Source organism: Aphidius gifuensis, linkage group LG3, assembly GCF_014905175.1.
Source record: "Aphidius gifuensis isolate YNYX2018 linkage group LG3, ASM1490517v1, whole genome shotgun sequence".
Classification (NCBI taxonomy): Eukaryota; Metazoa; Arthropoda; class Insecta; order Hymenoptera; family Braconidae; genus Aphidius; species Aphidius gifuensis.
The window spans coordinates 323,408-336,789 of NC_057790.1; the positions used below are offsets into that span (position 1 = coordinate 323,408).

The following is a 13,382-nucleotide window of genomic DNA, read 5'->3' on the forward strand; positions in this document are numbered from 1 at the left end:
CAAGTCAGTTTTGCGCTTAGCATGAATTTATCTCACTCGTTTTTTACTTTTTACTTACTTACTTACTTACTTACTTTATTATTTTTTCATTTTTTTGTTGTATCTATTTTGCAAACTCCCTGTGGATAAATACACCAGCAGCAATTTTCTTTGACCAAGTTGAGGGGAATATAAATTACATATAAATTTATGAAGGGATTTTGAAAAATAATATTCAATCTATTTTATCTTATTTATATTCACTCCAACAAAAAAAGGTTTATTTATATTTTTGCAAATGAAGCTGAAGAAAATTATTTTTTTTCCTTGAATTTTATAATTATTTAGTAAATGAAAGTATATATAAAAAATGTTTCAATAAATTATAAGCCAGTTGAAAAGTCTTTTTTCTAATTTTTGAAATAAACCTTTTTTTTATTTTGTTGAGAGAAATAATGTCAAATAATTTTATTCAATGTAATTTATTAATTTATTTAAAAAATGTTATGTAATTATTTCAAGGACTTTCATGAACATTTTCTTGCCAAGATAATAATTTATTCATGTTACTTATTCCTCGTGTACTCCATGGCTCAAGTGGATCAGTTGGTGATGATGGTGATGTATTTATTTCTAATTTTTTTTTATCATCAATAATTTTCTCTTCACGTCTGTCATCATCACAATCAATTTCCTTTGGTCTTACTCTGTTGAACAAATAAAATTTACAAAGTTTAAATTAAAAATTATTTACTTGTTTTTCATAAACTTGAATTATTAATGTCAAATAAAATATGAAAAAATATAGCAACTAAAAAGTATATACAACAAAATAAAAAGAAAAAATAAAAAAGTATAAAAATTACTAAAAAAAAAATATATAAATATAATGTTAAATTATTCGTAAAGTCAGACAACGAGGTTGGTGAAAAGAAAATTTTGTTTATGACATTTTGTATGGTTTTTTTTTTTTTCATTTTCATTTTCTCTTTTTTTCACCTGATTCATTTTATTCGTTCTTTGTTTTCTTTATTTTTTTATATTCATTTTTTTATTATTATTATTAAACTTTTTGAGAGTTTGAAAATAAATATACGACCAGCAGCAGTGTTGGCAAACCAAAACGATTTTGTAATTTTTTTTTTTTTCTTTTGCTTTGCTCATTTTTTACTTAGAGTCCTTGTTGGCGATGATGATGGTGGTGGTGGTGGACTACGTAACGAGAGACGCTAAAATTACCCGACGTTATCGTTCTTGCCTGCGTTATACGATTCAACGAATTTTTTTAAAATTTATTTTATTCATTTTTTACACTACCCTCTTGTTTGTATTTTAGTTTTTATTTATTAATTTTTTTTTACTCAAATAAATCATCAATGTGAATTCAAATGAAAAGCTTTCATTGACTTGTGCATGTATACGTCAATGAAAAATAATTTATATTTTTTATAAACTCTTGATGTAAAGCAATTTATTTTAATTGAAAAAAAAAAAATCTATAAATTAAATTTTACCTATTTTTAGCTGTTTTAACACGACGTTTGTGATGTTTATTGACTCGTTTTTTATATTTTTTATCATCAATATTATCATGATTATGTTTAACAGAATAATCATTATTCTTTTTCTCGTTTTTATTAGTATCAGATGATTTAACATTATCCAAATGACAAGCAATTTCATCAATAACATTGTCAGTTTGAATTTCATTCATGGAAACGTTTGTCAGATTGACGACACGATTTACGGAATTTTCATTGGCCAATGACGAGGACGACGAGGATATACAACCAGAGCCATTTGGATCAACGTTACTATGCGTCGTCGAGCTATATTCCAAGCATGCTGAACGAATTCTTCTAAGACGAAATTCCGCTCCCAATAGATTTTTACCTACAACAAAAATCACCAAAGACAAATTGTTTCTTTCAAGATTAAATTTTTTATTACACAGTAAATCAGCTATTGCAAAGAATATTTATTTTTTTTTCAATTGATTTTATTAATAACTTCTTGGAAAATGTATCAATCAAATATCTCATTAAAAAAATAAATAATGAAAATAATTAGAAATTATTAAATACACTGGAATAAATTACCCACCTCTGCATATATCAGAATCACTTGATTCTGTAAAATTTATATTTCCTTTTGTTGACTTATCATCATCATCATCTTCGTCATCTTCGTCATCTTCATCAACGTCAACGCCAATTCCCATATTTGCTAAAATTTTTGATTCCCGTGTGTTTTTAGTTTCACTTGATATTCTTGCTTCCTCAGCAATTCTAAGTAATGTTTCTTGATGTGAATCTGGTGATTCAGATGCAATGACTAGATCCAACAGTGGATCCAGTTCATTTTTATTACACTCAGGTTTTTTTGATTCCACACGGTTTATTCCACTAATGGGATTTCTTGGAATCTCCGGTACAACTGTTTGATGCATTCAGACATGAAATATATAAAAATAAATTAATTAAATGCCAAGTAATAAAAATTAAACAATTATTATTATCATATGAATAAAATAACAATTTAAATTGATTGAAAATGAATAAAGCTAGATATAAATTTGATGAAATAAAAATATATACTTGTGTGAAATTGAATAAATGAAAAGTAAATATTATTAAAATATAAATTGAATAGTTTTAAGCACCAATTTTATCAATAACAGTATCAATTGGTTTAGCTGTTGGGATATTGGATGTTGTTGTGCTTGTGATATTGGCTTGACTTTGGTTTTGTGTGGCAACAATACTTTTTGATTGTTGTGTTGCTATAGTTTGCTGTTTAACTGAACCAGTTGTATCAGTTGCTGTTGTTGTTGTTGTTGTTGGTATTCTCTCGGTAACTGTGGCCAGGTCAATGTCGTGGGCAAAGGCCATTACATCTAGAGCTGCAGTCAGGGCGTCACCAAATCCTCCAGTCACGCCCGCTGACGCTGAGATTTCCGACTCGTTCATGTGCGGACTGCATACAAAGTAAACACCCTTGCCAATTTCATTCAAATAAAATACAAAAAGAATATTTATTCTCAAAAAAAAAAAAAAAAAACAAATCAAAAGGACAATTGAAGGAAAAAATAAAAAAAAAATAAACTAAACTTTATAGATCTAGTAATTTTGATGATGTAGAATTTTTTTTTTTTTTTTCTATAAAAAATACAAAAATATTCACTAGAAAGTAAATACTGAAAAAGTAAAATTTAAATTTATAATAAAAGTAAATTTAGAGGAAAAAAATTATAAAATAAATTTATCATAAAATAATAAAATATATTTTTATCATGATATTTAATTCTAATGGGGTTATGTATTTTTTATGATGATGTTAAATATTAACAGACCTTATTCTAACTGGGGTTGATATTGAAGCACGACCCCACATTATTAAACGTAATTCTTCACCAGTTAATCCTCGATTTCGTAGAGCTGTTATTGTAACTTTTCCAACTCGCTATTTAATTGACGTAAAAAAATAAAATAATAATAAAATTATTTGGCATATATAATTTATGTGTTATTTATTTAAATATTTATAATTAATAAAATTGTACCTTCCAATTAGAAACAGCACCTTTTCTTTGACACGCCCTTGTTTTGGATTTACTCTTTATCACCATAACACCACGTTGTTCAGATGCTGGATTATTTGGATCATCACCTGGTCCAAGTTTAATACTATATTCTTGAAGATAATTGTGAGCGTCTTTTTGTGATACAGCACGCTCAAGTGATACCACTATTTTAGCCCACTAATACAAGAAAAAAAAAAAAAAAAAAAAAACAATATACATCAAAGAAATGTTAATAAAATATATTCTCTTTGTTATTTGCTTATTTGGAAAATAGATGAAAATTTAATTTATGTTAATGTTATTTAGTCTTTAAAAAGATTTAAAATGATGGAATTTATAAATATTTTAATGAGAATTTAATTATTTATTAACCTGTTTCATCCATTCTTTTTCACTCTGTTCGATAACGTGAGCATATGTGTTACCCATCATGGCAATTAACATATTGAGCAGTAAAATTGGCACCAGAACCATAAATATTGCAAATACTGTTTTACTTAAATTTGGATAAGCTGTGTCACTCAAGTCTGAATACTAAAAAAAATATAAATTAATTAAATACATAGTTTATGCATCAGTGATAAATATTATTGATAAATTTCATTCAACCAGAATTCAAAAATTAAAATTATAAATATTTTTTATATCCAAGAAATTATGTAAATAAAATTTTCATTTTTTATTTATTTCAAGTTTTATATATTAAAATTAAAAATAATACAATAATGGAAACGTGTGGTAATTATAGATCCAAATGGAAACTATTAACTTAATTTGTCTGACAAAAATAACTTTTTTCTACTTAAAAAAAAATAAATTTACAGAAATAAAAACTTAGCTATGTATTTATCTAGTATATTTTAGTATTTATAGTTATATAAACTTGTTTATGAGAAATTTTATTATCGAAATTTTTTTTTAAGTAGAAAAAAATTATTTTCGTCAGACAAATTTATCATGAAATTTTAATACATTTTAATTTCTTAAAAATATGTAAATTAAATATTTTTTTTTCAATAAAAATAACACATTGAACTTTTATCAAAATTGTCAATTGAATTTGTCTGACGAAAATAATTTTTTTCTACTTAAAAAAATACAAAATTCGCTAGTAAAAAAAAATAAATAATAATCAGTATTAAATTTCACATTAACTAGTTTAATTTTAGCATTTAAAAAATATTTAAATGATAAATATTAATTTATATCTGCTGTCTTATGAAATTTGTCTGATAAATATAAAAAAAAAAATTTTTTTTTTCTTCTGGTTTACCAGCAATTCTTTTTCATCCTGTCAAATTATCAAATTCAATTTTCTCATTAAAGAGTAACACTGTATTTTTATAAAAAAAAAAAAAAAATCTTCTATATAAACCAGCAGCGTGTTACCACTGATGTCGGTTTAAAAATGAATCCAGCAATATTTTCAACAGACTGGCTATATTTCATGCAACGCGTCGACGACCCGTGATCCGATCGTAATTTTACGGGTGTCTAATAAAAATTTTTCTTTTTACATTTACCAAGTTTTCAACTCAACTTATACGGGTTTGCAGAAAATACTAATAATAAAAAAAAAAAAAAAAACAAACAAACTTTTTAAATTTATTCTTTATGTATAAAAAAATGTTTACAAAAAATCTCAAAGTATTTTATCTTGAATCTTTAAATTGACAAAAATTTAATAATAATATTTGTTGATATATAAAAATACTGATAATACTTGAACAAATGATAAATCTGCCAACAAATATATACATGTACAAAAAAACAAAGCAATAAAAGAAAAAATAAAGTAAATAAAAAAGCAATATAAAAAATTGCAAAGAGATGAAAATAAAAAGATAAAAAAGGGACAAATAAAAGTAAAAAAAAAAAGGAAATAAAGTTGGATCCTTACACTGTAGTCTCCCAGCGTGATTTGGAAGAGAGCCATCCAGGTAGAATGATACGAGTGATACAGAGATGATTGAACTCGAGGATATCCTTTGTAGAGAAAATGAAAGGACTGTGAAAAACCAAATAGCATGACCATGTAAATTATGCCAAATGTAAGCATGTCACCGGTTATCATGCTGTACACCATTGTCACAAATGGTCCAGTCAATCTTACTGCACTGAAAAAATTAAATTTCAAAATAATATTAACATTTAATTGCCAGAGAGAAGTTTTAATTTTGAAACAAATTTTAATCTAATATTTAAAAATAAATATAAAATTATTTTTTGATAATTTAAAATGAATATTTATAGTTTCTATAAAAAAGACAATAAATTTATTTATTAGAATTTATAAAAACCATAATATTCTAAATATATTTTAAAACTTGAATTTATAAATTTCCAAGAATATTTAAATTTAAAAAACAAAAACTATTTAAGTCTCTTATCAAATAACATTCTTTAATAAATTTAAAAAACTAATTTTAAAACTCGTAAGTATTTTAAATTTAAATAAATTATTTTTCAATATACAAAAAAGATTTTTAATTAATTTCTTTTTTTTCATTATAAAAACTTCAATAATATTTATATAAAAAAAAAGCAAAATCAAGTTTATAAAAATGTAATCTTACTTAGTTAAATTTTTTTTCAACTTTTAAACAAGTAAAATATGAAATTGCTAGTAAATTATTTAAAAATAATAATCAATGTATTGTTCAGCTATTATTAAATTAATATAATTTACAAAATAATATTCGCAGTAATATCATACAATTTACAATCGACATAAATTAATATAATTTATTTATTTAGTCAATTGATCATGCTTGTCTCGTTGAAGCAATCAAATTGATTATCAATCAAAATTTAATTTCCATAATAACTCTCTCTCTTTCTCTCTCTCTCTAATAGTTGTAATATATTTTGCAATGATGATCTCATCTACATTCTGAGGTATCACCTTCAACAATCCAAAATCCAAAACAACCCATTGTATTCACTTGGTCATTTATACAAACCAGATCACCATCAACATATATATATATTTTAATATAGTATTTGAACAAACAAATATATATCCAACGATTTATGTTTAATGTCGAAATACATGCGTTGTGTTGATTAATAACGTGATGCTTTATATACACTCCATTGTAGATATTTGAGCCATCTACAAATTTAGCTTTATATATATTATTACAACAACAACGACAACATCAACAACAACGACAACAACAACAACAACAACAACTACGTACATGCATGCTCACTATGATTTTATCAGCAAATTCAATTTATATCACGATATATATTTTGTGGTTTTATCATCAGTATTACACACACACACACACACACAAAATATTTATATAAATTTTACAATTTACCAACTAAAGTAAATTTGTTTTGTAAAAAAATATTAATAACTGATTATTCATATTAATTTGACATTTAATTAAATTTCGTTTTATCAAATAAATAATTAAACATTTGGAAAAATCTTTTTTTAATCATATAGAAAAGTTGGTAATTTTTTTTGAAGATAAATTTAGTCGGTGGATGATTTTTTTCATGTCGTAAAATTGAATGGTGGAATTTATTTTATTTTCTGTATAAAAGTTTTTTAAAACTTTCAAGATCGAGTTTTGGTAGTGGAAGAAGCAGTTTGTTGATTTTGATATTCTGATCACGCGTATGATCGTTTGTGGAAATATTGAACGGTTTGGGTTTTTTTATTTTATTTTTTATCATGTATATTTGTTTTATTTTTTTGTGTGTATATGTGTGGTCGTTCATCTTGAACCAGTATTCTCGACTGGAACATTTTTCAAAATGCTATCCAACTGTTGTTTAGATACTTTGGTGGCATCAGCAGCAGCAGCACCACCAGCAGCATCAGGGACACCCCCAGATGGATGTGATTTGTAACTTTTTATTTTATTTTATTTTTTTTAATTGGATCACTGGATGTATTCTACTTTTTTTATTTTTTTTATTTTGAAATCTATATTTACTGTTATTTCGATTGGGAATTTTTTTATGACTTTGTAACTGTTCATTTTTTCAGTTGAAAATAAAAATTGCAATACCTCAGAGAAGTTTGATGGAATAATTAAAAATAATAATAATAATTGATATGCAAAAATAGAAATACAATAGGGACAGAAATGAATATTTTTTTTTAAATTGACAAAGATTTTATTTATTTATTAAAAAAATTAAAAATAAATTTATTAATTAATAATTTTTTTAACTTTAAATAAGGTCAGTGTTGTTTATTAAAAAATATTTATTTTAAAATTTCCAGATGAATAATTTTAAGAATATAAAATTAAAATTTTAAATTGACAAGTCATTTAATTATTTAAAAATTAAAATTTCATAATAAGGTCAGTGTTTATTAAAATATTGTTAAAAATAAATAAATAAATTTCCAGTTGAATAATTATTGAAAAAATAAAAAATATTGGATACTTATAAATTAAGTTGGTTGGAAAATTATCGTATTAATAATGCTTCTCAATGTCGGATATAATTCAAGTGATAGTGAGGATGAATGAGGAAAGGGGAAAATCAAGGAGGTAAATTGATTGGTATATTTGAGACAAGTATATAGCAATATATGTCACATGCCTCGTTGCTGGTGTGAATTATTAATCGATGACTCTTCATCATAGCCAAGATTCGCAACTCGAGTTACACCTCTGTACTACCTCAAATTTTTTTTTTTCATAATTCAAATACTCTCATATTTCTCAGCCCTAATTTTAAGCTGGGATAATAAACTTTACAACATTAAATTAACCAATGAATAAATAATTTTTTAAACTCACCCAGCAAAAAACATGAGAAGAAACCATGAGCCAGGCACAGCGACAACTAAAATTGCATCTTCAAGATGACGATTTCCATGATAACGACATGGTATACATGCCAGAATCAAAAAATTACTAATTAAAAATATAAATTTTGCTGGTTCATGTGTCTGCAATGAAAAACAAAAAAACAAGGTGTTATTTCGGGGATTTATTTTTGAAAAATTCTCGCGTGTCTTTAATCAGGTATATATTTTGATAATTTGATATTTATTTTTTTTTTCCAATCGCTTGATTGAACAAGCAAGTGAACAGATGATGTGTTACACAATCAGACTCGTGCAGTAGACATGACCTCTCGTTAATTCTACAATGTTATTTATTTATTTATTTTTTTCTCATGACTCACTGGAAATTGATCGGCGATTCGGTCGACTGATTACTATTTTATTTTATCCATTATTATTTGCAAATTTTTTTTATTTATTTTTTATTCATTTTAAACTCAGGAAGTAATCAAGTATAAATAACATTTAATTTACTTTGATATATTCAAATGTAAAAAATATTAATTAATATTTATAAAAAAAAAAAAAAAAAAAAATTGAATGACTTGCCTTGGTCACAAAAAAAAAAAATGTTTCAATCAAAGTATTGGGCTTGAAATGTGAAAAATTATCAACTATAGTAATGTGATATTTACCAGTTGTTTTAAAAATGATAACAATCCAATATTTACAACTTCACCACCAAGCTGAATGAGTATATAACTTAAGACTCCAATAACAGTTGAAAATTCAGCAATAACTCGTGCCATATTTGTAAATTCATTTGTCCAAATCATGAGATCAGCATCAATATCAGCTGGACGTAGATAAACGGCAAGTGACAATGTTGTCAGATGAAATACGAGTATGATAAGACGTTTGAGAAACTGCAACTTTTGTCAGAATCATCGAACGACAGTGGGCTTTATTCGGACTTGAATATATACATATATCCAATATATATTTATTGAAATAATTTATTACTTACTCGTGCAAATGTCTTCCATTTTTCTTCCAATAGTCGTTGAATAATACCACCATCAAGCATATCCAGATGTTCCTCTTTGGTACCATTGAGAATTATAAAAAGTGCCGAGTTCCAATCTAACAAAAAATAATTATAAATAAATAATTGATTAGATAAAGTAATTATAAAATTTTATTTACTTGTTCTGCCATCTGGTAAAAGTGTATCTAGTGCATTTAGTGGATATGCTGAACATGTGATGTTACTGTATCTCCAAAATTCACGTGCTGAAAGTTCAAGCATTTCACGAAATACCTCAGCACGTCCAAGCTGACAGGCAAGTGTTAGCGGTGTGAAACCAGCATTGTTGGCTATTCCATTTCGTGCTGGAAATTTTGGATGACGAAGAGCATAACCAAACATATCCTGATGATTTAAAAAAAAAGATATTATATTTGAAAATAATTTTCTGAATTAAATATTAAATGTCAATTTCCTGACACCACTATTTTAAAATGTAAATTTAAATGTCATAATTAAGAAATTATATATATATATTTAATATAAAATGTCAAAGCTTCAATTTGACATTTTCATAATAGAATCTTTAAATAATAAATTACATTTAAATTTAAATTTATGTCGTCACTTTATTCAAAGAATTATTTAAAGAATAAAGAAACCTACTAGTTTATCACAAACAACAACCATGTGAAGTATCATATTGCCAAATGAATCTTGATCATCTGGATCAGCACCAGAATCAAGTAAAAGATTATATACACTTTCATTAGCACAACAAGCTGCCCAAGCAAGTGGATATTCACCAAGATATGCAAGTCCTTCATAATCAGTATATTTTGATGATCTTGTACCTTGTTGATCTTTTGGTAAAAAAAATGATCCAATTGCACGTTGTTGTACAATAGCACCAGCCTCAACAAGATCTTGTACAAGTTCATTATTATTATATGCTATTGCTAAATGTAATGCACCAGCACCAAGATATTCTTCACCTTCAACAACATCAATTGCTAAATTTTGATAACATTTTAATAATATTCTTGCTATTTTAGTGTGTATACGAGTGTCACATATTATTAATACATGTAATAATGTTTCACCTAATGATCCACGATATTGCATTTGCCAACATGCTTTATGATCATTCCACTGTGATAATGGATCAAAACGTGACAATGATGCTTCAATTGGTAATATAACTTTTTTTAAATCACGAAATTTCCAACGTAAATATTCAGCACGATTTATTATTTTTCCTTTACCATCACCATACATCAACATACCAAATTGTCCTCTAATAACATACTCAACTTCATTTTGTCCACCATTTTGATATGCATCAATTAGCTCACCACCTTTTTTATAATTTGCCAAACGATATAACAAACATTGATCTTCATCATTTGCTTGACTTATAACACGATCAAGTATTGAGCCAGCATTTATTTGCTCATCATTATTACGACAATTACACACGTTACCCATTCAGACCCATTTATTTATTTATTTATTATTTTATTTATTATATTATTTACATTTTTTTACTGTTTGCAACATTGATGATCATGTGTAAACACAGCAAACAACTGGATCTTGGGGGGAGCTTTTTTTTTCAACTATATTGCAGAGCTTTTGTGTGTGCTATAGCAACCGTCTATAATCCATAAATAGTACCTGGTGCAGTATGATACCAGGGTGTTACTGGGTGATGAAAAATAACACACTTGTATGTTAATTTTTTAAGCTGAATTATTTGTCTTTAAGAAAATTTAAATGTGCCATTAATTAATCAATTTTTTCTTTTACAAATTAATAATGATAAATAAACAAAAATAAATTTTCTACATTTATCAAATTAAATACTACACTGTTATTATTCAATTACAATATCCAATTAAAATTCAATTAAAAAAAAAAATAAATTAATAAATAAATCATAAATTTAATTAAAACAATGAAAAAAGTTATTTATTAAATATAAATATAATTAATTCGTTTTTTAAAAATATAATTTTATTTTTTGTCTCTGTATACGTGTTGGTTTATTTATTTTTTATCATTGAATGAACTGAATGTGTATTGTAATTTTATTTGTGAGAACAAAAGTAGTTAAATCTATTGAGTCGTTGGTTTATAGAGATTATAGAAGGACAAAAGGATTACTCAGAGAGCCAAAGCTACCAAAGGAGTAAAAGTAAAGTTGTACAAATATCTACATAATACATATAATTTTGCATTGAGTCACTTGTATATACCATAATAAATATGTGTGTGAGTGTGTATGTATATGAACACACATCTATTGTTACTTGGGCGTTGGAGAAACGTTATCACTGATTAATGTGACTTCGTGCCCGAGCTTCGTAATCGATTCTACCTCGTGTCTCCACCACCACCACCACCACCATCACCACCATCACCATCACCAATGTTCCAATGTTATTTGTCAGAAAATCCTAGATTGTCTCTCCCAAGTGTCCAAACATTAAACATTAATTTTTTTTATTTTTTTACCTTCACCATACATATACACATAATTTTTATTCATTTTATTTATTTATTTTATTTATTCTGTTGCTTATTTTTTATTTTTTGCTGATAATAAAAAATATACACAAAATCACAATGAGATGTGGTTTTTTTCTTTCTTTTGTGCATTGCTGTTGAATAAAAAAAATAAATAAATAAAAATGAGTGACATATAAACTCGTTTACATATTTGCATGTTAAGGTAAAATGCATGAGTACATGATGATTATTCTGACTGATAAAAATTATAGAAAATATAAAAAAATATAAAATTACTGAAGGTTGCTAAACATGTGTATAATATGTGTTATTTTTTTAATTTTTTTAGTAAATAATAATTTGTAATTTTATTATTGTTAATAAATAAACTTATTAAAAAAATTAGATTTTATTTTTAAAATATTTCAAATTTAATTAATATTTATTTATTTATTTATTTATTTATTTATTTATTTTCAATTATTTTTTGATCAATGTTGTATTGCAAAATAAGAATTGAAAAAGAAAAAAAAGATAAATTTTAAATTTGACAATGAGATTTGAATTTTATTTGTTTTATTTTTACAAGAATTCTTTAATTTATGTCCTTTCTCGCGTCTCATAGCATTTATATAATGGCAAAATAAAAAAAATAAAAACAATGCCTAACATGTAGATGTTGAAAACACGCAACCTTAAAAATTGTATAACAATACATGAAAGATTTTAGTGTAGAGTAACGCATAGTCCTCGAAAGATTTTCCATGTAAAAAAAAAAAAAAAAAAGAATTAGATCATGTTGATATGATTTCGTGTTTGAAATTGTGCTATAAAAAAAAAACCTAGCAGTCTAATAACATAGGAGAGAAAAAAAAATATAAATAAAAAAATTACGTTATCAGTGCGACCTTAGGTGCGTGTCATCAAGGTCATTATCGTCATTGTTTGCCTTCAAAAACTAGACGTCTGAAATTGTTTAAAAAATCATTGCAAATAAAATTTGATATTTTTATTTATAAAAAATTAATAAAACTTGTAGTTTTTTAGCTTTTAATAATTTTTTTTCATTTATTTTATTACATTGATCATTTTATTTCAACTTTTTGATTTATTTTATTTTTTTTTTTTTGTTGAAAAGAAATGAAGCTAAAAAAATTAAATGTCGAAACTTTTCTTTTCCTGAGGGGTTTTTTTTCTTCTTTTTTTTTTTCATAAAAATAAAAAGCTGATTGTAAATAAATGTATATATATTTTTAAGTTTCTTGATGAAGCCCTTTTGTACTTGTATACTTTTGATGTTAGTTTTAACACTTTTTTTCAATTCAATTTTTATGAAAAGCTATTTATTTTTTTTATTGCTGTTAAATAAATAAAATAAATCAATAATTTTTGTATTTTTAAATGCAAAAGTTTGTCTGAAATATCAAATAAAAACTAGTCAATTAATATTTAGAATAAAAATATACACTGGTGTTGTATAACACCAATGTAATATTCATAAAAAAAATTGAAAAAAA

At 25.0% G+C, this 13,382-nt stretch overlaps 1 protein-coding gene across 1 annotated transcript; it reads right to left on the reverse strand.

The window, feature by feature from the left end:
• Positions 1-445: 445 nt before the first annotated feature.
• LOC122851212 lies at positions 446-10,961 on the reverse strand. Its single transcript, XM_044150299.1, has 13 exons — positions 10,021-10,961; positions 9,534-9,759; positions 9,355-9,470; positions 9,023-9,259; positions 8,338-8,489; positions 5,463-5,679; positions 3,935-4,096; positions 3,542-3,739; positions 3,332-3,441; positions 2,642-2,955; positions 2,083-2,415; positions 1,494-1,872; positions 446-686 (listed from the first exon to the last, which is right to left on the reverse strand). The coding sequence occupies exons 1-13, from the start codon at positions 10,840-10,842 to the stop codon at positions 497-499; spliced, it is 3,456 nt and encodes a 1,151-aa protein (XP_044006234.1). The 5' UTR covers positions 10,843-10,961; the 3' UTR covers positions 446-496.
• Positions 10,962-13,382: the final 2,421 nt, after the last annotated feature.

Excerpts from the sequence above, each read along its gene's own strand:
- LOC122851212 (XM_044150299.1), bottom strand. The coding sequence starts at position 10,842 with ATGGGTAACGTGTGTAATTGTCGTAATAATGATGAGCAAATAAATGCT. Across the intron at positions 8,490-9,022 it reads TATCATTTTTAAAACAACTG|ACACATGAACCAGCAAAATT; the intron begins GTAAATATCACA and ends TTTTCATTGCAG. Across the intron at positions 3,740-3,934 it reads AAAAAGAATGGATGAAACAG|TGGGCTAAAATAGTGGTATC; the intron begins GTTAATAAATAA and ends TTCTTGTATTAG.